General features: G+C 39.8%; 1 protein-coding gene across 4 annotated transcripts in view; it reads left to right on the top strand.

Annotated features, from left to right (window-relative positions):
* The window catches only part of rock2a (rho-associated, coiled-coil containing protein kinase 2a), a 202,940-nt gene that overhangs the window by 73,978 nt on the left and 103,275 nt on the right, over positions 1-25,687 (top strand). For all 4 annotated transcript variants that reach the window (XM_080192164.1, XM_080192163.1, XM_080192161.1 and 1 more), the window contains exons 7-8: positions 9,616-9,754; positions 23,410-23,501. In XM_080192164.1, the coding sequence (XP_080048290.1) occupies positions 9,616-9,754; positions 23,410-23,501 (231 nt within the window). The remainder of the gene's footprint in view (positions 1-9,615; positions 9,755-23,409; positions 23,502-25,687) is intronic.

The following is a 25,687-nucleotide window of genomic DNA, read 5'->3' as shown; positions in this document are numbered from 1 at the left end:
TAAAGGTTGAAAATTGTTGCAGACTTGATACAAAAGTGTGGTGTGATTGCAGGATCTCTGCTTGCAATTTTGCATGATGGCCAACCTCAAAAGGGCATCCTAAACAAATCTTTATAAGATTGCTTACTTGTTCTGAGGCAATGATAGAATCCAATGACGAGGAAACGCTACATCAACTGCATAGAAACCTATAGCATAGAAATATATCATTTTGTCCAACAGGTTTATATTGACTTATCTACTCCATACATGTCTCTTCATACTCTTCTGTCTTCCCATCCTGCCCTCATATCTTTTTATTTCTTTTTTCCCCTTACATTTAAGGGAATTCTTGGTGCATATGTCATTGTCTCTGCTTCAACCACTTTACATGACTCATATTGCATATTCTCCAGAAACTCCTGCACCCTGTTATAGGACAGCCAATATCAGATCTTCTGAGATTTTCCAGCATTTTGTGTTTTTGCTCCTGCACTCTGTGTTTGATTTGTTACTGACTATCTTATGTTTATGCCCCCTTATTCTAGATTAATCCACAATGAAAACAGGGTGAAGATGCAGAATACACCATTCATTCCTTGAATCTTTTCAGCCAATTAATTAGATTATGGCTGAACTGCCCCTCAACTCCATTTCCTTGATGTTGTTCCATATTCTTTGATATCCATCGTTAATAAAAGTTTTCCTGATCTCAGGCTTAATTCCAATCACCAGGAACCTTTTGGGGAAACTATTCCAAATTTCTGCTACGCTTGGTTGGGAAAAAGTGCTTCTGGATGTCGTTCCTAAATTGCCCACCTTAAATGCTAAGTTTATTCACTCTTGATTTGGAGTCATCACCTTTAGGAATTGTTTCTCTATATTTATTCTTAATTAATGTCTTTATAATTTGGAGCACTTCCATTAAATCACCCCCTAATTTCTAAACTCATGGAAATACCACTCATGTCTGCAGCACTTTATTTGTTCTTGGGATACAAGTGTATCTGGCAAGGTCAGTGTTTATTGTTTGACCCTAGTTTCCCTTGAGAAGATTGTGGTTGAGTGCCTTCTTCAGCTACTGCAGTTTGTGTGGTGGAGTTACGCCCAGAGTGATTTTCAAGAGGATGTTTCAGAATTTGACCCAGCAATCATACGGGAAGAGGCATTAACTACCAGCTTGGCATAGTGTTCCTATGCTTCTCATGCTTTTGCCTCTCTAGGTAAAGATACGGAATTGAAAAGCGCTTTTGCAAGGGGCCTTGCTGCAGTGCAGTTTGTCCTCAGAATTTTTAACCCTTTAAGCCCTAAATCATGCTGGTGAACTTGCGTTGCACAAAGCAACACTTCTGTTTTACAGCTCTTTTGCAGTTGAGGCCAACATTTCATTAGGCTTTTTGATTTTTTTTGTACTTGTGCACTATCTGTCAGTGATTGCTATACCTGAGTGTTAAATCATGCCCCTTCATAATTTCAAAGACCTTATTAGCTTTTAGACGAAAGAAGTTCCAGGCATCTTTATCTATACTAATACTTTTAGGGACCAGATCAAAAACCGCAAGGTATGTTATGACGTTAGACTAGACCCCAGCTATTTTTATTTTTGGCATTAGCGTGAGAAAAAGGTATTTCACTCCAGGTGTGATTTCTACTGACATTCTAGGAAGCTTTTATCAAAACAAACTTTATTTTAACAATACAGTTTAACAATAATGAATGAATTAGCTAAACTTTTACCAATTGAAGTACAATGACAAGATACAATTCTTAACTGCCACCCTATCTCTATTAGTTCCAGTTTAAGCAACATGCCTTACAGACTTAAAACTCCTCTTCAGAATCAGGGAGCACACAACACAGGCTTATACATGGACTGCCAGTCCTCCAGCCTTTTAACACTTCTGGAGATAGAGAGATTATTCTGTTATTCCCATCCTATTCATGTATTTGTCAAGACCCCCCTTATAACTCACTATCATATCTGCTTCTACCACCTCCCTGGCAGTGAGTTGCTGGCACCCACCACCATCTGTATAAAAAACTTGCCTCGTACATCTTCTTTAAACCTTGTCCCTCGCACTTTAAACCTATGCCCCCTAGGACTCTTCCACCCTGGGAAAAACCGTCTGACTATCTGCGCATGCCCCTCATGATCTTGTAGGCCTCTATCATGATTAGCTCAGATTCAGACAAACACACCATTATCTAAGATCAATAATTCCCTTGTATCCTCAGCATATAGCTGCCTGGTTCATAGACAGATCGGCAGCAGGTAAACAGCTGAATTTGAAACTTGCCTCTCCCAAGAAACATGATATAAATACATTTCTTAATGACACAGTATCATTTCAGCATTTGCAACTTCTCATTTCTGGTAATATACTTATTAATATCCTCTATACATTTTCAGCTCACTATTATTGTGGTATGGAGGCCAGAATTGCACACAACACCCCAAATGTGGACAAACCAGTGTTCCATATAAATCCCAGCTTTTATATTCTGTTCATCCAGAAAGCACAGAATGGTTACAGCACAAAAGGAGGCCTTTCATCCCTCTTGCCTGTGCCTGGTCTCCATCAGTACTGCCTTACCTTGTAGCCCAGCAACTTTTTTCTCTTCAGTTGCATATCCAATTCTCTTTTGAAAGCCATGTTTGCATCTGCCTCTACCGCACTCTCAAGCACTGCTTTCCAGATCCTAACCAGTCACTTTTTTTTTAATTATTAAATTAAATGTAGGTACAGAAAACATCTCTCCTACCATTGTTTCCTGGTTTCTTAGATTTGTTCTATTTTTCGAAGTTGGGAATTAGATTTGCATCGTCAATTTTTTATCGCTATTTTTTATCCGTTGAGTTTACTTACATGGATGCTGAGAATTTATATTGCTCATTCCCTTAATGGTTCCTATCTGAGTGTTATTACTTATATTCCTTACGTAGATATAAAATACTTAACCATTTCTTTTACTATCCCATTCCTAATATTTTCTTTTTATTAGTTGTCTTTTTTAACTCTTTTCAAGCTTATCAGATCCTCTTTGTCATCCTGTCCTTTCTTGTTTATGCACTCTGTATATGTCTCCATCTTTAAAACCAGATTTTTTCCCTCTCAAATCCTTATTTATCCATGGCATCACAATTATGGTTGACCTGATGTTGATTTTAACCCAGAGTGGCTTTTGTGTGACATTGGTGGGGAATGGAAAATGCACTCAATGGCTTAGATTTCTTGCATAAAGGTGTTTTGACTCTGGCCTCGCTTAAGTGTTGCTAGTTCATTTACAATGCAGAACACATGAGAAAAAGGGTGTGGAGCAACCACCATCAGAAGGCTGTTGGCCATGCTCTCATTTCCAAATATGTGGTGGGCATGAGTTTCAGGAGGATTTTACAGCACAAGGTGGGATGGAATAAACTCCATGGCAGGTGATTTGCTTTGCTCGGAGGAAGTGCCTACTCGGGATTGATTTTAACTCGGCTTGCTTGGTTAACTTGGCTAACTACTGACCTGCTTCATGTGAATGTGAAGGCTACTGCAGTTTCAGTATTAAGATCATTGTTAAAATGGCATGGCAGTCTGATTGACATCAGGGGTCATTGATTAGCATTGTGTGAGAACCTACCTCAGTCCAGGAGACATCTCATTCACCATGAAAAAAACACATAGTGTTAAAATCAGACATGAGGATATGAAAAATGGAGCCAACACATTTGAGATCTGTCCCTACAGTGTTGGGAGAATTCAGATCCTCCTGTTTTAGTGGAACATATTTCTCCTGATTTCCCTGATGTCTGTATTAAAAAATTGCCCATTGTGTGCACACTGCAGCCGCTATATGTTGATGATGAATGGAATAGATGTATAAAATTGATGAATGGATTGTTAATCAAGTGGAATGTTTTGTTCTGGATTGTGTTGCGCTTCTAGAGCAATGTTGCAGCTGTACTAGCCCCAACAGCTGGAGAATATTCTAACCCACTGCTGTAAAGTTGGTGGAAGACATTTTGCAATGTCCAGAAGTGATCCACTTGCTGTAGAATTTCTAGCCTCTAACTTGCATGGAAGCCATGACATTAATGTGGCTGATCTAATCCGCCCCGCCGTGAATTAAAATACCATTGTATGTCAAAAAGAGGCAGTTGTTATCTAATGTGCTTGACACTTGTGTGGTGTAAGTCGAAATACCTTGCGCTTGTAACCTAGACTAGACGATAACAAAGAGAATTCGATGAGGAGTTTAAATAAGCCAGTAGAAAAAAAACTGGATTAAAGTATTGCCATTTATGTAAATGAATGAAGGGATGATTGTCAAGTCTAGATGGCAGACAGGTAGGAAAGTAAGTTGTGAAGAAGACAACATAAGGAGGCTACAAAAATGCAGGTAGGTTAAATGACTGGGCAAAGATCTGACAAATAGGATATAATGTGGGAAACGTGAATTTGTCCATTTCATCAGGAAAAATCAAAAAGAAGCTAATTTTGAGAAATTGTAGAGCTCTGAGTTGCAAAGGAATCTGGGTATCCGAGTGCATGTATTACAAAAGCCAGTACATCGGTACAGCAGGTGAATAGGAAAGCTAATAGAATGTAGTCATTTATTATGAGGGGAATTGAATTCAAAGGTGGGGAGATTATATTTCCGTTATAAAGGGCACTAGTAAGACCATATGTGGAATACTGTGCGCAGTCTTGGTCACCTTATTTAAGGAAGGATGTAACTGCGTTGGAAGAAGTTCAGAGACGGTTTGTCAACCTATTTAGTTGAAATGAGTAGACTGTCTTATATGGAACAGTTGGACAGGCTAGGTTTGTCTCTACAGGAGTTTAAGAGACTAAGAGATGAGTTGATTGTGAGGTCTTGATAGGGTGGAAGTGACGAGTATGTTTCCTCCTTTGGGAGAATCAAGAATTGGGGATCACTGTTTAAAATTTAGTGGTCATCTGTTTAAAATGGAGACAAATTGAAACTCTTACCCACAGAGAATTGAGAATCTTTTGGACCTCTTCTTGAAATGGTGGTAGAAACAGAGCCTTTTGAACATTTTAAGGCAGAGGTAGATAGATTCTCAGTAAATAAAGGAAGAGGCGGGATGCAAATTTGAGGTTACTCTCAGATCAGTCGTGATCTTATTAAATGGTGGAGCAGGCTCGAGGGACTGACTGGTCTACACCTGCTCGTTGTTTACATGTTATCGTCCGAAGCCTGGATCTTGTGCAGCACTTTTTGCACATGGACACAAACTGCTCCATTATCTGAGGAATCAAAAGTAGAGCTGAACCATGGATGGAACTGAACACCGTGCAATCACCGATGATTATCTTCTTTTGATCTTATATCAACATATGAATTAGGAGCACTAGTAGACTACCCAGCTCTTTGACCAAGCTCCGTATTCACTAAGATCCTGGCTGATTTAATTGTAACCTCAAAAATACGTTCCTGCCTACCCCCAATAATCTTTCATTCCTTGGTTAATTTAGAATCTATTTAGCTTTGCCTTAAAAATATTCACATACTCTACTCCCACTACCTTTTGAGGAATGAAGTTCCAAAGACTTGCAATCCTGAAAGAAAGATTTCCCCTCATCTGTCTTAAATGAGTGACCTCGTATTTTTAAACAGTGACCCCTGTTTCAAGCCTCTCTCACAAAAGGAAGTATCCTCTCCACAACCGCACTGTCAAGCCTCGTTAGGATTCCAAAGGTTTCAATCAAGTTGCCTCTTAGTCTTCTAAACTCCAGTGAATGCAAGCCTGCCCAACATTTCAAAGAATAAAGAAAATTACAGCACAGGAACAGGCCCTTCTGTCCTCCATGCCTGTACTGAACATGCTGTCTGACTGATCTAAAACCCTCTATCCTTCCTGGGAGCAAATCCCTCTATTCCCATCCTATTTGTCTATTTGTCAAGATGCCTCTTTGAAGTCATTATCTTATCTGCTTCCACTACTTCACCTGGCAGCAGGTTCCAGGCACCCACCACCATCTGTTTAAAAAAAAACTTGCCTCGTACAGCTCCTTTAAACTTTGCCCCTCGCATCTTAAACCTGTGCCCCTTAGTAATTGATTCTTCCAACCTGGGAAAAAGCTTCTGGCTATCCAGTCTGTCCATGCCCCTCATAATCTTGCAGACTTCTATCAGGTCTCCCCTCAACCTCCATTGTTGCAGTGAGAATAAATCAAGTTTTTCCAACCTCTTCTCATAGCTAATGCCCTCCATACCAAGCAACATCCTGGTAAATCTTTTCTGTACCCTCTCCAAAGCCTCTACATCCTTCTGCTAGTGTGGCGACCAGAATTGAACACTATATTCCAAGTGCGACCAAACTAAGGTTCTATAAAGCTGCAACATTTCTTGCCAATTTTTAAACTCAGTGCCTCAGCTGATGAAGGCAAGCATGCCATATACCTTCTTGAAGACATATGCTATCTTCTTCACCTACATTGCCACTCCCAGTGATCTGTGTACCTGTACACCAAGATCCCACTGCCTATCAATATTCTTGAGGGTTCTGTCATTTACTGTATATTTCCCATTTGTTTTGGACCTTCCAAAATGCATTGTCTCACATTCGCCTGGATTGAACTCCATCTGCCATCTCTTCGCCCAAGTCACCAACCGATCTATATCCTGCTGTATCCTCTGGTGATCCTCATCGCTGTCTGTAATTCCACCAATCTCTGTGTCATCTGCAAACGTACGAATCAAACCAGTTACATTTTCCTCCAAATCATTTATATAACGAACAGCAAAGATCCCATAAATATTCTGCCCATTCAAGGTAATAGCCTGGTAGGCCTTCTCTGAACTGCTTTTAAGTTATTCTTCCTTAAATAAAGTTACCAATACTGAACACAGTACTTCAGATGGGGTCTTATCAGTATTCTGCGCAATGAAGCATAAGCTCCCTACTTCTATAATCAATTCTCCGACAATAATTTTCTATTACAAAAACAGAAAATACTGGCAAATTTCAGCAGATTTGATAGCATCTATGGAAAGAGAATAGAGCTAATGTTTCGATGACCCTTCATCAAAGCTTATATAACTCTTAGGTTTTGGAATTACATGCATACTAGCCTTTTGAGATTCATTCACGAGGACACACCGATTCCTCTGAAGCTCAGATCTCTGCAGTCTCTCACCATTTAGATAATACATTTTTCTTTATTCTTCCTGTCAAAATGGACAGTTCCACATTGCCCAACTTGTAGTCTATTTGCCAGATCTCTGCCCATTCACTTAACCTACCTTTTTTCTTGTAACCTTCTTATGTCCTGTATTAGATTTACTTCCCTTTGTGCCACCAGTAAATTTAGCAACCATACATTGGGTCCCTTTATTCATGTCACTTATATAATTTGAAAAAGTTGAGGCCCCAGCACTGATTCCTGTGGAACATCACTCGTTACATCCTGTCAACCGGAAAGACACACTTTTTCTAACTCTGTCCTCTGTTATCCCTCTGTCCATGTCAATATGTTACCCCTGCAATACAAACTTTTATTTTTGGCAATAGCTTTTAATGTGGCACCTTATCAAATGCCTTCTGAAATCTTTTTATATAGTACATCCACTTGTTCTCTTTTATTGACAGCATGGACTCCTTCCAAGAATTGTAAAAAAAATTGTTTAACCTGATTTTCCTTTCACAAAACCATGTTGATTCTACCTGATGCCTCAGATTTTTCTAAGTGCCCTGCTATGACATTTGTAAAATAGCTTTTAACATTTTCCCTACGTCAGATGTTAGGCTAACGTCAGTAGTTTGCTGCTTTCTATCTCCCTCCTGGAAGGTAATTGATAATGCACCTGAAGATAGTTGAGCTCAAGATGCTAAGGAACTCCTGCAACCATGCCCTCGAGTTCAGATGATGACCACAACCATCTTCCTTGTGTTATTTTTGCCTGTAGTCAATGGGAAGTTGTTCCCCCCGATTCTTATTTATTTCCATTTTACTGTTACTTTGTGTCATACTCAATCAGGTATTGTCTTGATATTGAGGAAAGTCATTCTTGTCTTATATCTAGAATTCAATTATTTTGTCCATGACTTAACCAAAGCTGTGATGAGGTTTGTTGCAGAGTTTTTGCAAGTAAATGCTGCTTGATAGCTCTGTTGATTACTCGTTGCATCACTTAGTTGATTGTGAGAGTGCAATGATAAGTAATTTACTTGATTGGATTTGTCCTTAACTTTGTGCACAGGACATACCTGGCCAGTTTTCCCAGAATTTCTACGCTGGAACAGCTTTACCAGTGGCATGACTACTAAAACATAGACTTTCAGCATTAAAGTTGAGATTTTGTCAGAGCTCATTGCCTTGTGCCCAGTGTGCTCTGATGTTTGACTGCACCAGTTGGTGGGAACCTCGAGAGCCAAGAAGGATCATCCCTTGGCACTTCAGCTGAAAATGGCTTGGAAACCTTCAGTCGTTTTCTTTTGCATACGATGCAATTGGAATTGGGGTTGTTCATGGACCCTCCTCTCATTAGTTGTTCAATTATCCACTGTTATTCACAAGTCAGTGTAGCACAGCTGCATAGCTTTGAGCTGGTTTCTTGTTTGTGTCATTGCTTAGCTCTGTGTTGAACCAGGATTGGTGATCTGCCTTGTTGGTGATGAACAAATGAGGTATATGCTGGGACATGAGGTGATAGACTGTGATGGAACTCAATTGTGCCTCAGCTGATGATCCATAGTGTCTCATAATGCCCAGTTTAAAGAAGCTAGTTCTGTTGTAAGTCTATGCTGTGATTATTTAGCGTATTCCAAAAACACTCCGTCTGGATTGTGACTTGTTGATTTTGTTTTCATTTAGTAGTTCCACTGTAAGACTTGTTCCTATCGTAACTTTCACTCATTATTCAACCCCAGACACTTTTTTTTCCAGATGCTTTCAGTCCGCATTCATCAGTTTACTTTAGACTGTGCAACCTCAATATTCCCAATATCCATTCTTCTTGGGAAAAGTTATATGTTCAAAACCTGAAATTAAAGTTAAAATGTGAAAACATATGGCAAGTTATATGGCGAATCAGTCAATGTCTTTAAAAGAAAAGACAAGTTTTGGCTTTTCAGGTGTGCCCTTCAGTTTCTGCAGTTTCAGTTTTTATTTCTCCTTTTCACAAATGAAATGCTGAAGCACTAAATTTTGTTGCTTTTAGTGAGATTGTGGAAATCTTTTTCTTCTTGGACTCTAGAACTATTCTATTGTTAAAAGTTGATTTTTCCGTTTTTCATTCTCTATGAAATACAATTTTAACCAAGACTAAGGTACTGCTTCAGGGTCTGGGAAGCCTTGTCTAGCACACTTCCAGTCCAAATGGAAGAAAAGTTAGGTTTGTGATTTATATGTTAACGCCAACCACCAATCTGTCAGCTAATCCATAAATTAGTTTCCTCTGTCATAAGTTGTCATTCCTTATTTTATAATTGCTATTATGATTTACTGCTGTGATCTGGCTTTAAAATGGTTTTAAAAATGCCTTAACTGGGTAATGGGCCTTTTTTGTGCAAATGTATGATGAAAATTTCTACAGATTTATTTCATTTTTGCAGAGAAAAGTTGCTACTTTCAAACACACAAACACGTCGCACCTGAATTCTTCCTGTACTTTCTTTACCAGGTGATACTCCATTTTATGCAGATTCCCTAGTGGGAACATACAGTAAAATCATGGATCACAAAAATTCACTCAACTTTCCCGATGATGTTGAAATCTCAAAGCATGCCAAAGACCTCATCTGTGCCTTCTTGACTGACAGGTATTGTTTGGATTTCAATAACATTTATATTAAATATTAGCAAGTTAACAAGTGTGATGCATAGCGCAAGATAGCATTTACTTCTGAATTGAAGTGCGATATGAATTTAAGGCCTTTAAGCATAACAATTGACATTTTTCAGGTTCAAACAAATAATTCAAACAATGATGGTCTGTAATTGTAAATGCCGAAACTCCATTAATTTTGTTGTGAAATTTACAATTCATTTTCTCAAACATCTTTTTGCCTTTTGATTGCCATGGCTTAAGGGTAAGATGGTGGATTTTTCTATGTTTATTGCCACTGGTACTAATGTAATTGGTAAGCATAAGGAAGGTTTGCAAAGGAGCAGGGGAGGCTACGTTAATCATCACTTCAGCCCATTGGAAAATGTTTCACAAGAACCATGACAAATTCAGTGGTTGTAGTTGACTGATTCTTGATATCTGTGGATTGCACTACTTGTGTTAGCTATAAACAATTTTTGATATTTTGGTGAAATTTGGATGGATTTGGAAACAAGGCTAAGAATTTTAAAATCAAGGTGTTACTTAACAGTGAACTAACATAGGTCAGTGATCACAGATGTTATAGTGGACCATGTAAGTTAGGTTATTGTTACAACTACAACTGAGGAAGGGTAAAAATGACTCGTTTGTTTTACTCTTGATTTGATTTTTTAAAAAGTTAATTTGCATCACGTGTCATTGCCTAAACAAGCATTTATTGCCCTTGTAAGGTGATGATGAGCTGCCATCTTGAACCACTGCAATCCCTCATGTGTAGGAACACCCACAGTGCAGTGACCAAGTGACAGTGAACGAAAAGCAATATATTTCCAAGTCAGGATAATGAGCAACTTGGAGGGGAACTCAGTGGTGTTCCCAGGTGCCTGCTACTCTTGTTCTTCTAGGTGGTAGTAGTCATGGTTTTGGAAGTGGCTACCTAAGGTTCCTGCGGTACGTCTTGTAGATAGGCATCGCTGTCACTTCGTCAGTGGTGGAGGGAGTGAATGTTTGTGGAAGAGGCATCAATGGAGTAGGCTGCTTTGGCCTGGATGGTGTTGAGCTTGAGTGTTGTTGGAACTGCACTTAACAAGACAACTGGAGGGTATTTCATCACACACCTGACTTGTGTCATGTGGATGGTGGATAGCTTTGGAGAGTCAGGAGATGAGTTACTTGCCGCAGGATTCATTGCCTCTGAGCTACTCTTGTAACCATAGTATTTATATGATTGGTTTAGTTCAGTTTCTGGTCAATGATAACCCCCAAGATGTTGATAGTGGAGAATTCAGCCATGAGTGTCAAGGAGTGATGGTTAGATTCTCACTTGTTCAAGATGGTCATTGTCTGGCACTTACTTGTGTGGCACAAATATTACTTGCCACTTGTCCAGCCTGGCTATTGTCCAGGTTTTCCTGTATTTGGGCATGGACTGCTTTAGTATCTGTGGAGTCACAATGCTGAATAAAGTTTATTTATTAGTCACAAGTAGGCTTGCAGTACACTGCAATGAAGTTACTGTGAAAATACCCTACATTGTGCAGTCATCAGTGAATGTCCCCACTTCTCACCTTGTGATGGAAGGAAGGACACTAATGTCACTAATAAAGCAACTGAAGATGATTGAGCCTACGACACTACCCTGAGGAACTTCTGCAACAATGTCCTGGAACTGAAATGATTGACTTTCAACAACCGCAACCATATTCCTTTGTGGTTGGTATAACCCTAGCCAGCAGAGGGTTTCCCCCCAGTTCATATTGAGTACAGTTTTGTTGAGGCTGCTTGATGCCAGACTTGGTCAAATACTACCTTAGGCCAAATGCGATAACTCACTTCATCTCTAGAATTCAGCTCTTTTGTTCATTTTTGAACTGAGGCCATAATGAGGCTAGGATCCAACTGACCCTGGCGGAACCCAAATTAAGCATCCATGAACCACTTGATAGTGCTGTTTGAGACTTCTTCCATCACTTTACTGGAGATTGAGTCAATATGTGGAGGGCCCAACAAGGGAGGGAGCTGTGCTGGACCGAATTCTGTGGAATGAAGCCAGACAGGTTGTTGAGGTGGTTGGGGTTGCATTTTAGTGATAGCGATCACAACATGATACAATTTAAACTTGTTCTGGACAAGGAAATTGACAAGTTGCAAAAAAAGTTTGGATTGGGGGAAGAGTGGATATTAGTAAAATAAGACAGGATCTGACCGAGGTAGACTGGAGACAGTTAATAATGGGAAAATCTACAGAAGACCAGTGAGGGGCATTCAAAAAGGAATTGGAGAGGCTACAAACCCAGCATGTTCTCTCTAGGCTGATAGCTAGGAATAACAAATCCAGAGAACCATGGATGGCCAGAGATATTCAGGATAAAATGAGAGGGAAAACAAAGGCTTTTAAAAAGTACAAGGGGAGCAAATCAATGGAGGCATTTTGAGGTATAGAAAGTGTAGGTTGGAGCTTAGAAAACAATTATAAATTGTCATTTATATAGATGACATAGGTGACTATGTGGTGGGGACAGGATTACTAAGCTTGCAGATGACATAAAGATTGAACAGGTGCTTAACAGTAAGGTGGAGTGTCTTAAGCTACTAGGAGATATAGAAGGAATGGTGAAACAGGCAGCTAAGTGGTAGATGGAATTTAACCCTGAAAAGTGTGAGGTGATATACTTTGGATGGAGTAATTTGACGAGATAGTAGTCAATGAATAGGATGTTCTGTGGAACAAAGAGACCATAACATGTTTGTTCACAGAACTCTAAAAGCGGAAGGGCATGTTGGTAGGGTGGTGAAAAAGGCATATGGGACACTTGCCTTTAACAATCAAGGCATAGATTACAAAAGCAGGGAAGTCACGTTAGAGTTGTATCGAACTTTGTTGAGGCCACAGAGTATTGCGTGCAGTCCTGGTTGCCACGTTATCGGAAGGATATGATTGTACTGGAGGGGGTGCAGAAGAGATTTATCAGGATCTGTCTGGAACATTTAGGTTATGAAGGAAGGTTGGATATGCTTGGGTTGTTTTCATTGGAGCCAAGACTGAAAGGTGACCTGGTCGAGGTGTACATGATTATGAGAGACATGGACAGAGTGGATAAGGAGCAGCTGTTCCCTTTAGTTGAAGGGTCATGCATGTGGGAACATATGTTCAAGGTGAGGTTCAAGAAGTTTAGGCGGGATGTGAGGAAAAACCTTTTTACCCAGAGGTGGTGGTGATCTGGAATGTGCTCCCTGGGAGGGTGGTAGGTTGCCTCACATCCTTTAAAAAGTATCTGGATGAGCACTTGGCATATCATAACATTCAGGGCTACGGGCCAAGTGTTGGCAGATGGGATTATTTTTCAGGTGTTTCTAATTTGTCGGTGTGTATTTGATGGGTTGTGAGACCTTTTCTGTGCTGTATGATTCTATGAGAAAACATTGATGAGATGGTATTTGGCTGGGTATGATTTGTCCAGTTTCTTGTTTACAGGAGATTCCAGGGTAATTTTCCACATTCCAACTGGATGCCAGTGTTGTAGCTGTACTGGAGCTGCATGGCTCGAAGTGTAACAAGTCCTGGAACACAAGTCTTTAGTACAATTGCTGGAATATTGTCAGGGCCTGTAGCCTTTGCAGTACCTAATGTCTTTAGTCATTTTTAGATATCACGTAAATTGGCTGAAGACTAGCATCTGTTATGCTGGGGATCTGCAGAAATTGCTGATGTAAATTATCTGTTCGGCACTTTTGGCTAAAAGATTGTTGCAAATCCTTCAGCCTTATTTTTTCCACTGGCGTACTGGGCTCCTCCATCATTGAGGATGGGGTTTTTATGAAGCCTCCTTTGCCAGTGAGTTATTTAGTTGTCCACCACCATTCATGACTGAATGTATCCAGACTGCAGAGCTCATATCTGATCCCTTGGGTGTGAAATTGCTTGACTGTGTTTTATTACTTGCTGCTTATGCTGTTTGGCATGCAAGTAGTGCCATGAAACTTCATGACTCCCAGGGCAGCTCCCTCCCAACTATATATTACTGAACTGCCACCTCTGCTTGGTAGACTTACATTAAGTTACTGTTAGAATCCCCTAGTCACCATACTCCAGCGTCTGTTCAGGTACATGGAGAGTGAATTTAGCTTGGCCAATCCACCTAATCAGCACATCTTTCAGACTGAGGGAGGAAACTGGAGCACCCTGGAGGAAATCCACGCAGACATGAGAAGAACATGAAGACTCTGCATAGCCAATGACCCAAGCTGGGAATTGAACCCGGGTCCCTGGTGCTGTGAGGCAGCAGTGCTAACTACTGTGCCTCCATGCCACTGTGCTAGGAGTGCCCTGTGGGACAGGAAATATCTAGAACTGGTGGAGTATAGAGCATCATTTGTAATGTATAATTCAGTTATTATGTCTGACTGTTGCTTGACTAGTGTGAGACAGCTCTCTGAATTTTGACTTTATCCCTCAGATGTTAATAAGGAGGGTTTGGCAGGTTTGACAGGGCTTAGTTTGCTGTTGTTGTTTCTGGTGCCTAGGTCAATACCAGGTGGATGTCCAGTTTAGTTTTATTTGTAGGGTTGAATACCACTGCGTGACTTGTTTGGCCATTTCATGAGGCATTTAAGAATCAACCACGTAGTTGTGGATCTCGTGTCACATGTAGGCCAGACTTAAGAATGGCAAGTTTCATTTACAAATGGACATTAATAAACCAGGTGGATTTTATGACAATGGACAGTGGTGTCATGGTCAGATTTGGATTTTTATTTCCAGGCATTTAAATTGCACCACTTACCGAGTTAGGATGTGAACCTCAGTCTCCAGAATATCACCCTGGATCTCTGAATTACTAGTCCAGTGACAATTTCATTGTAACATGAACTTACGAAGATGAAGGTGTTTTCTCAATGTCTGTGCTTAACCATTTACATGTTGATTGCACAGAAACTAGTCTGGCAGTCTTTCTTGAGTTTAAAGCACAAAAAGTTAGTTTTTATTAAACTAAAAACTGACCCAAGTAACGATATAACCAGTATATTGATATCTTCTTGCATTATTGACCACACAACAAATCTTTGTATAATCGTCAAACCCCTTAATCATACTTCCTATATTAAACAGCGTTTTACTTGCATCTCTTTCAATTTGGTTTATTGTATTCGCTGCTCCCAATGTGGTCTCATGTATATCAGAGAAACCAAGCATAGACTGAGTGAGCTTTGCTTTGCTGAGCACCTTCAGTCTGTGCGCAGTCAGAACCCTGATCTTGCTGTTGCTTGCCATTTTAACACATGATCCTGTTCCCATCCCTACATGTCTGTCCTTGGCCTGCTGCAATGAACCAGTGACGTTTAACGCAAACTGGAGGAACAGCATCTCGTCTTCCAGCTAGGCAGATTTACAGCCTTCTGGTTTCAACACTGAATTTAACAACTTCAGATGATTAGCTCTACCCCGTCTCCACTCCTTTGTTTTCATATTATTTAGTTTTTAATTGTCTTGCCTTATTTTTCTTTCTCCCCATTCTGTCCACCTATATTATCCCTCCCTTTCCTTACCTTTTCTCCCCTCTTACTTCCCCATCCCCCCTTCTCTCAATTTTACCTCTCCCTCACCCATTTCCCCCCTCCCCCCAAATCTCTATCTGTCTCAGCTTACCCTCTGATTCAGCTTCTCTGTCATTTGGCCATTCACACCCTTTATTCTCTTTTTGGGCTGCTATTAGCTGTCTTCCCCCTTGTTTCTGTGGCTATGATTCATCTTTCTTTTTCCCATCCTACAGTATAAATATCTCCCACTTTCTATGCCCTTTAGCTTTGACAAAGGGTTATCTGGACTCGAAGCATCAGCTTTTTTCCCTCCTTACCGATGCTGCCAGATTTGTTGAGATTTTCCAGCATTTTCTCTTTTGGTTTCAGATTCCAGCATCTGCGGTAATTTACTTTTATCCAATTTGCTACTTTGCCTTGAATTCCTCAGGCCAGCCTACAGGTTAATTACTGGATCACTTATGGTTGGAGGTGCAATTCCATTTTGGGAACTTTTGTCCAGTTGCCTAAAGATAGTAGCCTGGCTAGTGCTTAAATACTTTTTTGTTAATTTCAGGCTAATGCAGAAGCCTTTCATTTTCACGTTTTGTCTAGGAGGCTGTTCTCTTAGAATTGAATGGGACCAAGAGAATGAATTGAGGCCATGCAAAGCAAGGCATACTGCTAAACCAGGCAAGAAGAGCAGAAGGACTCATTCAGTAAAGGCCATGGGTGGGATTTTACAGACTCGCTTGAGCAAGACTGGAATTTTCCGCCCACGGTCAGCGGACATTTCCGTTGTCTGCCCCTCGTCTGCTCCGATTCTGTGGCGGGCGGGATGGTAGAATATCTGGAGTTGCTCTTCAGGGTGCAATTCTCTTAGCTGAACAACCAGTGCATGAGATATCTGTAACTGATGTGACTGAAATATGCTGCTGCTAGCTGTAGCTACAACTCTAATCTCAAAACAAAGCAAGGACCACATTGCCTGTGGTCGTTAAGTTGATTCTGAATTTGTGTGCACTTGGCTCTTTCCTGGATGCCCCTGATGATATAACTAATATCTTGTGGTTTGCAGCACGTTATATAAGGGAAGTCATTGGGACTGTTGACAGAGAGGCAAGTAGCCTCAGAGAATAATACTAGGTGGATGAGCCATCTCAGCCTGTCCCTGATTTGAATTATTATTGTCACATGTATTAGTATACACTGAAAAGTATTGTTTCTTGCACACTACACGGACAAAACATACCAACCTCAGGGAAGGAAAAGAGAGAATGCAGAATATAGTGTTACAGTCATAGTTGGGTATAGAGAAAGATCAACTTAATGCAAGGTAGGCCCATTCAAAAGTCTGATGGCAGCAGGGAAGAAGCTGTTTTTGAGTCAGTTGGTACATGATCTCAGGCTTTTGTATATTTTTCTCGATCGAAGAAGGTGAAAGAGAGAATGCCCAGTATATGCCCAACATTGCTGAATTCAGTGTTCAACTGATATGATACACTTCACACGATATTGAAAAGCACTGGAAATCTAAGATAAATGAAGATTTGGGCTCTGAGTACATTCCAGCAGTAATAATGAGGACTATCTGTTCCATTACAACTACAAAACTGACATCTACCTGACCAGGTGAAAAATGGCTCTGGTTTTCCCTGTCCATAAAAGCAGGACAAATCCAACCTGGCCAATTACCACCTCAGTCGTATGCAAATCGATGGCAAGTGCTGTCAATTGGGCTATGATGCAGCACTTATTCAGCAGTAACCTGCTCATCAACGTTCAGTGTGAGTTCCTCCAGTACCATTTGGCTCCTGAATACTACCTTAGTCCAAACATGCTGAACTCAAGGTGAGAGTGACTCCTCTTGACATCAAGGCAACATTTGACTTGAGTGTGGCGTTGAGGAGCAGTTCTCATTGAAATTTCTCTATGTGACATGAGATACAAGATCCAGAACTTAATTGATGTTCTAAATCCAAATAAACTTTAAGGATGCACCAATTTCATGAGATTATTTGACACCTTATAATGTACCTCAGTTCAATTCACATCATCGTGCCAATTGGACTTGCCCTTACCTTGATCAATTTCTTTCCTCCCAACCATGTAGATTTGTGAAATGTGTGTCGGACATTTAGCTTTATTTAAACTATTTACTTTGCAAATACAAATTTGGATATGACTTATATGGGGTATGGGAATCGGAAAAACATTTTTGAATCTGCTGTGTTTTCAAATAAGGTGAAAATGCAAGTTTGTTTCAAAAAACAAAGTAGTGCTTATAATGGAATCAAGAATACAAAGTCACATTTTGCTGAAGATGTTGGCCTATATGTTATGATGTCCTAAAATTTGCTCATAATTCAACAGTGGATGATGCACATCGTTATTAATTTGCAAATTGGCCTGCAACTTGTAGTGAGCAAGAGAAGTCATGAGAATTATGCCCTGCCATAATCTACTGTTGGAGATTATAAAAATGTTAAATTTTAATCAAAAACATTTTTCCTGGCTTTCCTCACTTTTCAATTTAGTATATTTGAATTGATTTGATTTATTATTGTCACATGTATTAACATACAGTTTATTGTGCACTATACAGGCAAAACATACCATTCATAAAGAACATGAGAGAGTGCAGTATGTAGTGTTACAGTCATAGTTAGGGTGTAGAGAAAGATCAACTTAATGCAAAATAAGTTCATTCAAAAGTCTGACAGCAGCAGGGAAGAAACTGTTCTTGAGTTGGTTGGTACATGACTCAGACTTTTGTATCTTTTTCCTGAAGGAAGCAGGTGGAAGAGAGAATATCCGGGGTGTGTGGGGTCCTTAATTATGCTGGCTGCTTTGCTGAGGCAGCAGGAAGTATGGACAGAGTCACTGCATGGGAGGCTGGTTTCCATGATGGATTGAGCTACATTCATGACCTTTCGTAGTTCCTTGTGGTCTTGGGCAGAGTAGAAGCCATACCAAGCTGTGATACAACCAGAAAGAATGCTTTCTATGGTACACTTGTAAAAGTTGGTGAGAGTCGTAGCTGATATGCCAAATTTCCTCAGTCTTCTGAGAAAGTAGAGGTGTTGGTGGGGGCTTTCTTAATTATAGAGTCGGCATGGGGGGACCAGGACTGGTTGTTGTTGATCTGGACCCCTAAAAACTTGAAGCTCTTGACCCTTTCTACTTTGTCCCCATTGATGTAGACAAAGGCATGTTCTCCTTTACGCTTCCTGAAGTCAATGACAATCTCCTTCGTTTTGTTGACATTGAGAGAGAGATTAGTGTCACTGCACCAGTTCACCAGATTCTACCTCATTCCTGTACTCTGCCTCGTCATTGTTTGAGATCTGATCCACTACCGTAGTGTCATCAGCAAACTTGAAAATCGAATTGGAGGGGAATTTGGCGACACAGTCAGAGGTGTGTAAGGAGTATAGTAGGGAGCTGGAACACAGACTTGTGGGGTGCCTGTGTTGAGGATGACCGTGGAAGAGGCACTGTTGCCTATGCTTACTGATTGTGGTCTGAAAGTTAGGAAGTTCAGGATCCAGTCGCAGACAAAGGTGTCGCTGCTCTGAAGTTTGCAATGGTGACCCCAGATACAGGTTCATCCAGGGCTTCCTGGGTGGAGGGCATGCTCTCGCTAACCTCTTGCTCAAAACGGACATAGAGTGCATTGAGCTCATCAGGGAGGGATGTGTTGGAGCCGGTGATTTTACATGCTTTCATCTTGTAGCCTGTTATGTCTTGCAGACCTTGCCATAGTTGGCGGGGGTCGATGTGGCTAGCCAGGGACTCTAGCTTGGTCCGGTATTGTCTTTTGGCATCAGTGATGGATCCCCTTAGATTGTATCTGGCTTTCTTGTATAGGTCAGTGTTGCCTGACTTGAACGCCTCAGACCTGGACTTCAGCAAGCAATGGATATCCTTGTTCACCCACTGTTTCCGGTTGGGGAACACACGGATTTGTTTCTTTGGCACACATATACCTTGTTTACTTTTAAAGCTGCATCGGGAAGACCAAGCATAGATTGGGTGATTGATTTGTGGACGCTTCCATTCAATCCACAAGTGTGGTCCTATGTTTCTAGTCACTTACTTTATGTTCCTGCTCCTCTCCCATTATGAGCCATCTGCCCTCAGTCTCCTATGATGTCCCAGTGAACCTCAATGAAAGCCAAAGAAACAACACCTCTTTCAATATAGCATTTAACAGCCTTGCAGACATGGCATTAATTCTGCACTTTCAAGTTTTTAACCATTGCTCCTTTTTTTTTGGTAATGACTATGTTATCGTCACTTACTTCCTCTGCAGAAATGGTCTTCAACCTTTTGAAGCACAAGATCACTTTTAGTATCAAAATACAGCATGAGACCTACATTTAAAAATATGTACTTAGGCGTAATGCTCATCCATTCATGGTGTGACACCTGTGCTTTCACACTATCTGAGAGAACTGTGCAGTCTGTGTCATAGTTTGAGATAACTATTCTCTCACAGTCCATCAGATGGGCACCTGTGAGATGAGTGTGATACTTGGACACGATGATTTTCCTCATGGAAAAAAAACATCTCACTGAGGTAAGTGGAGCCAAAGTACGCCTTCAGTTGAGTGCACATGATGTCAGAAGAAGACACTCCTCTCTGTTTACAAGTTCCCAAAAGTCTTTTTCCTGTGACTTATCTTTCAGCTCAATATCTTTTTGCATGGTGATTATTTCCATGTCAAGTCCACTGCTTTATTCGAGCACCTGCTGAAATTTTGCTGTCAGTTTTCCAATGTCCACTTGAAGAAAAGGACTTCAAACAAACATACTAATATGTTCCATCTTGTCTAACTCCTGAAATCGTCTCTTGAACTGCTTTACCAATTTGTCCAGGTGTCATCAAATTTGTTTGGGTGGAACCCTTTGTTTGACCTGTTGTTGGATTTTCTCCAGATTTGGGAAGCGCTCAGTAATTTTGTTCTTTAATTGGGAGGACCACAGGCTCAGTTTCAGCTTGAGCATATTCACTGCACTGATCATGTGTGACAAGCCTTTAGTTCATGGTTCAGCTCACTCAATTTTGCACTTGTGCCTGTAAAGCGATCAGGGTGTATGAGGGGGAAGGCTGAATCAGGATATTGATTTGATGATTAGCTATGATCAAAATGAATGGCGGAGCAGGCTCGAAAGGCCAAATGCCCTACACATGCTTTTATTTTCCACGTTTCTATGTAAGAAATGCTAAATCTAGCAACCACGCATTATCTGACAACTCGCTGTACGCCTCATTTCTTGATTTAAGAAAGGTGACAATTTCAGGGAACAGATTTAAAAATCACTGGAGGACTTTTCCTCAATTTAGCCACCTCACACCTGCATGAAGGATTAGCTCACTGTGTGTGGCATTAAGCTAATTGAGAAATGATTTGGATAGTGAAGTTGCAGAGCTTCGGTATGTATTGAGTTAATGATCTTGTCAGCTATTGTCATTACATGAGAAAAGTCAATATTTTTGCTCATTAGGGTTTGTTGCTAGCTAATGCTGTTGTAATTTACAAAGGAGGTGAATTCAGGATCATTTTGCAAAGTAACAAAGCCTGCTTAGACACCCAGCATTGACGATGCACCATCAGTTGTGATTGAAACCAGTTTCTTGACTGGAATGTTTTTCTCAGTCACATGCCTTTTAAATTTGTTGTAAACATCCTCTTGTCCTCTCTTTGAGTGACCAAAGAATGAGGATGTCCTCCTTTGTTATTGCATTTTTAAATGCCATTTGAATGAAAACAATCAGCTGGGCTATATTCTTCATGACTCGTCAAACTGCAGTGAGAAACATTCACAGCCCGATAAGTCTTGGCATATTTGCTGAGACACACCCTCTGGCTTCTGTTATAGCATCAAGCAGCATGCTTTTCATAGCTGTCATAATTTCATCTTTGTTTTTAAAGTCTTTGAACAAGGTATTGACAGCAACCATTATAGCCTCCTTGATAACTTGGCTATCGGTGAACTGCTTCCTATGTTTTGTCAGAAAATGGCTAATGCAACAGGTTTTGAAGAGTTAATGACTGTTGAGCTTGCAACATTCCCTTTAACTACCCAAATTTCTTTGTCCGAATGACACTGTTTAAAGTGAAATTTTCTTGAATATTTGCATGCATTGTGTTGTGATGCCCTTCCAAATTAGCCCTTTGACTCAAGACTGCTCCCTGTTGACAAATAAGACAAATGGTCTTACCGTTGATATTTGTAAAAGGAAATTCACTTTCCCATTCTTGGTGGAAATGGTGTTTTTTGCCCTTTTGGAGGTCCTCGGTGCCTCGCTTACCATTTTGTCTTCACCTTGCTTTGTCCACATTTTGCTACCTGCAATATGGCAGTCAGTGAGCTGATTTGCTCCTCATCATGAGAAGCTTGAGTTCCACACATTATTGGCTGTGGTTCAGCAACTGATGAACTGAGTAACTTGTCATCATGAGAATCCCAAGTTCCAAGCATTTTGGCACAGTTTGGCAAGCAGTGAGCTGATTTGCTTGTCATCACAAGAAACCAGAGTCATGCACATTTTCAGCAGCTGTTCAGCAGCCAATGATAATTGACATTTTGAGACTCTAGGATCGACTGGCTCTAGACACATCTTTTGTTTCTTTTCTTGACCCATCTCTATCCACTTTTGACCATCACCATCCTTTTGTTATTTAACCACTTCTGCCTTCCACTCTAATACAGGGCTTCCTTTTCTTCTCCCCTTCCCTGTTTCTCTATTTGTTTAAAATATTGTTTAAGATTTGTGACATGTTCCAGTTCTGCCTAACCTGCTGAATATTTCCAACATTTACTGGTTTCATTCCTATCTTTCTCTTTCTGTCCCTGATTTGACATTAAATTCACCCTGTATTAAGTCTGTTTCAATTGTTAAATCTCATTGGTTCAGGAGGTATTGTGTTGTCCATTATTGACCAAAGTCCTAGAAGTTATGTTAACAGCTTGTATCTGAAGCAACTCTGGACAAAAATAGTTTGAGGGTACAGGAGAATATTTAACTGGGCATGTGGTGAGAGCCCTGTTCTGGATTGTTAGCATTAACATTATGAAAAGGAATGTGTATTTGACCACAGCCATCTTGTGTGTTAAAAAAGAACTTCATGTGTTAATGAGGCCGTTTTAGTTTCAAATGTACTTTGTCATTGGTATTAATCTTAAAATCTGTTCTTTTTTTACTCTGAGAATAAAGGAGTATTGTATTATAATCCAATTCTCCCATGTTTAACAAATGCTTCTTTCTTGTTGCTTAAGTGAATTAGATTCTGTTCCTTCACGTTTGGTTAAAAAGTTAAAATTATCGTCTTTTGAGCTAGGGTTTCATTTTGCGATCTTCCCACCCAGTAAGAGCATTAATTGGGACTGTAACAACTGTTTAAATAAATAACTTGCTGTTGTTAAATAATCAATTTTCAAATTCTGAAATAGCATGCAAGAGCAAAAAACTTGTTAATATTTGAGATGGGGAAATAAATTTTGGATTTAGTGTGCAATTTGGAGATCGATTTTGAGAAAAAACTCAGGAGCAGTTTTACCACGTGCATGCAGTTTCCTGTTTATACTGAATTTAGAACGAGAAATATTTGAAACAGCTGCTCACGTTACATTTACAAGTTGGCAATTCAGATTTTAATCTCATGGGACTGAATAAATTCCAGCTGATTTTCCTGCAATACTTCATTTTAAAATGTTGTGCAGCAAATTTCTTTTTAAAGGATAGTTTACAGATAATTATCTAAGATTGGAACTGTTTTGAGCATCTGCACAAATTCTTAATTTAAATATCTTAGTAGCAGTTGAAGGTAATTCAAGATGTTGCGATAGTTTGGCACCTTCTGAAGTTCTGGTAGCTGTTTGTTGGCTGTGTTCTGATTTCCCCCCCCTCCCCCAATAAGGTTTTCAGTGTTTAAATGGATCTGCTCCACACGTGGCAGAATGCAGCATTACAGTAATGTTGATAGTTAACCAAAAAGCAGAAGCATTTAGCGCGGACTAAAAATCGATGCAAAGCATTCATCAATGAGGTTTTTTTGAGTGGCAAGAACAACTTAATTTTTATTGATATATCTCTTTGCTCCAATTTGCTTCAATGTTCAGGGAGGTGCGGTTGGGGAGAAATGGAGTGGAAGAAATCAAACGTCACTCTTTCTTCAAAAACGATCAGTGGACATGGGACAACATTCGCGATGGTGAATACCTTATAGATACCTTAATGATATGGTTTATGTTGGGAGTATATGATTTACTTAAATTCCAGAAATATGACTGAGCAATATAGTCAAATTTTGTTTGCATAAATAACTACTTTCCCCTTTGAAAATGTTCAGTAAAACTTGAGAGTGTATGTAGGCAAATAAGCTAAAGTAACAACTTGCTTAATATTTATCACAATGCAGTGAATTTCAGAATGTTCTATGGTAGAGATCCTTGTAAATGTGAAGATGCTGACTGACAATCTCTTCTCATTTCCGATTGGTAGCATTTAGTATCCAAATGAGTATAATAATGTTGCAGAGAAAACTTGTATTTTTATACATTGACATAATAATATGCTAGTAAAACAGATACAGAAATGTCAGGAATCTGATGAAACATAAGTTTTTTGTGAACATTTGGGAATACCTCTGAAATCCCCTAAGTTTATTGATCTTGTTTTGAAGGTCTAGACTTTAATTTTATTTTAGTGTGATGCGCATTCAAAAACTGCATTTTTTATATTGTGCATTGCAATCATGAACTATATTTTTTATTATAACTTATGTATTCCCCAAAATTCTGTCCACTGAACAAGCAGGTATTGTAGAAGATCTGTTTTGCTCTTGGTTGTATTGCACTTGATAACATGATATTCATATTTGGAAATTATTGTCATTTATTATTTGCAGACTGATTTTAAATCATAGAGGTTTACAGCATAGAAACAGGCCCTTCGGCCCCAACTTGTCCATGCTGCCCTTTTTTTTAAAAGCTCCTAAGCTAATCCCAATTGTCTATATTTGGCCTATATCCTTCTATACCCATCGTACCCATGTAACTATCTGAATACTTTCTAAAAGACAAAATTGTATCCACCTCTAGTACTATCTATGGCAGCTTATTCCAGACACTCACCACCCTCTGTGTGAAAAATTACCCCTCTGGACACTTCTGCAACTCTGTCTTCTCACCTTAAACGTATGCCCTCTAGTTTTAGACTGCCCTACCTTTGGGAAAAGATATTGACTATCTTGCTGATCTCTGCTCCTCATTATTTTATAGAGTTCTATAAAGATCGCCCCTCAGCATCCTACGCTCCAGAGAAAAAAGTCCTAGTCTGTCTAGCCCCTCCATATAACTCAATCCATTAAGTCCCAGTAGCATCCTCGTAAAGCTTTTCTGCACTCTTTCTAGTTTATTAATACCCTTTCTATAATACGGTGACCAGAATTGCACACAGTATTCCAAGTGTGGCCGTACCAACGTCTTGTAGAACTTCAATAAGATATTCCAACTCCTCTATTCAGTGTCCTGACCAATGTAACCAAGCATGCAGAATGCCTTCTTCGCTACTCTGCCCACCTGTGACTCCACTTTCAAGGAGCTATGAACATGTACCCCAGATCTTTTTCTGTAACTCTCCCCAGTACCCTACCTGAGTAAGCCCTGCCCTGGTTCAGTCTATCAAAATGCATCACTTCGCATTTGTCTAAATTAAACTCCACCTGCAATTCGTCAGCCCACTGGCCCAATTGATCAAGATCCTGTTGCATTGGAGATAACTTTCTTCAATGTCCACTATGCCACCAATCTTATTGTCATCTGCAAACTTACTAACCATATATTCGTATATTCTCATCCAAGTTATTAATGTAAATGACAAATAACAATGGATCCAGCATTGATCTCTGAGGCACACCACTGGTCACAGGCCTCCAGTTTGAAAAACAATTCTCTACAACCACAATTTTGTATCCATTTAGATACCTCACCCTGAATCCCGTGAGATTTAACCTTATGCAATGTTATGTTGTTTGAAAGTATTTTCTTCATCAGGTAATATTGGTTCTTTTAACTCCACAAACTTGTCAGAAACCTGATCACAAATAAGTGTTAAAGCAATGAATTGTTCTAAGATTACAGCACAAAATTAGAAACATTAATACGAGTCTGATCCTTATATTGCATAGCAGGAGAATGCTTAAAGCATAGTTTTGGAATAAGTAAAAGAGCTTGAGCTAAGCTTCATATTGCTGGTTCCTTTTCATATTTTGTTTAAGTAAAAATATTAAAATGCTACTACTTCAGTATGATGGAATTGGAAGAAAAGTAGAATAAAAGCAGAATGTGCAGGAAACACACAGCACGTCTGGCAGAATCTGTGGAGAGAGAAGAACAG

The sequence above is a fragment of the Carcharhinus amblyrhynchos genome, chromosome 7 (genome assembly GCF_965287045.1).
Source record: "Carcharhinus amblyrhynchos chromosome 7, sCarAmb.v2.hapA, whole genome shotgun sequence".
Lineage (NCBI taxonomy): Eukaryota > Metazoa > Chordata > Chondrichthyes > Carcharhiniformes > Carcharhinidae > Carcharhinus > Carcharhinus amblyrhynchos.
The sequence above is the reverse complement of the archived record's forward strand: the minus strand, read 5'-3'. Positions and strand labels throughout refer to the sequence as shown.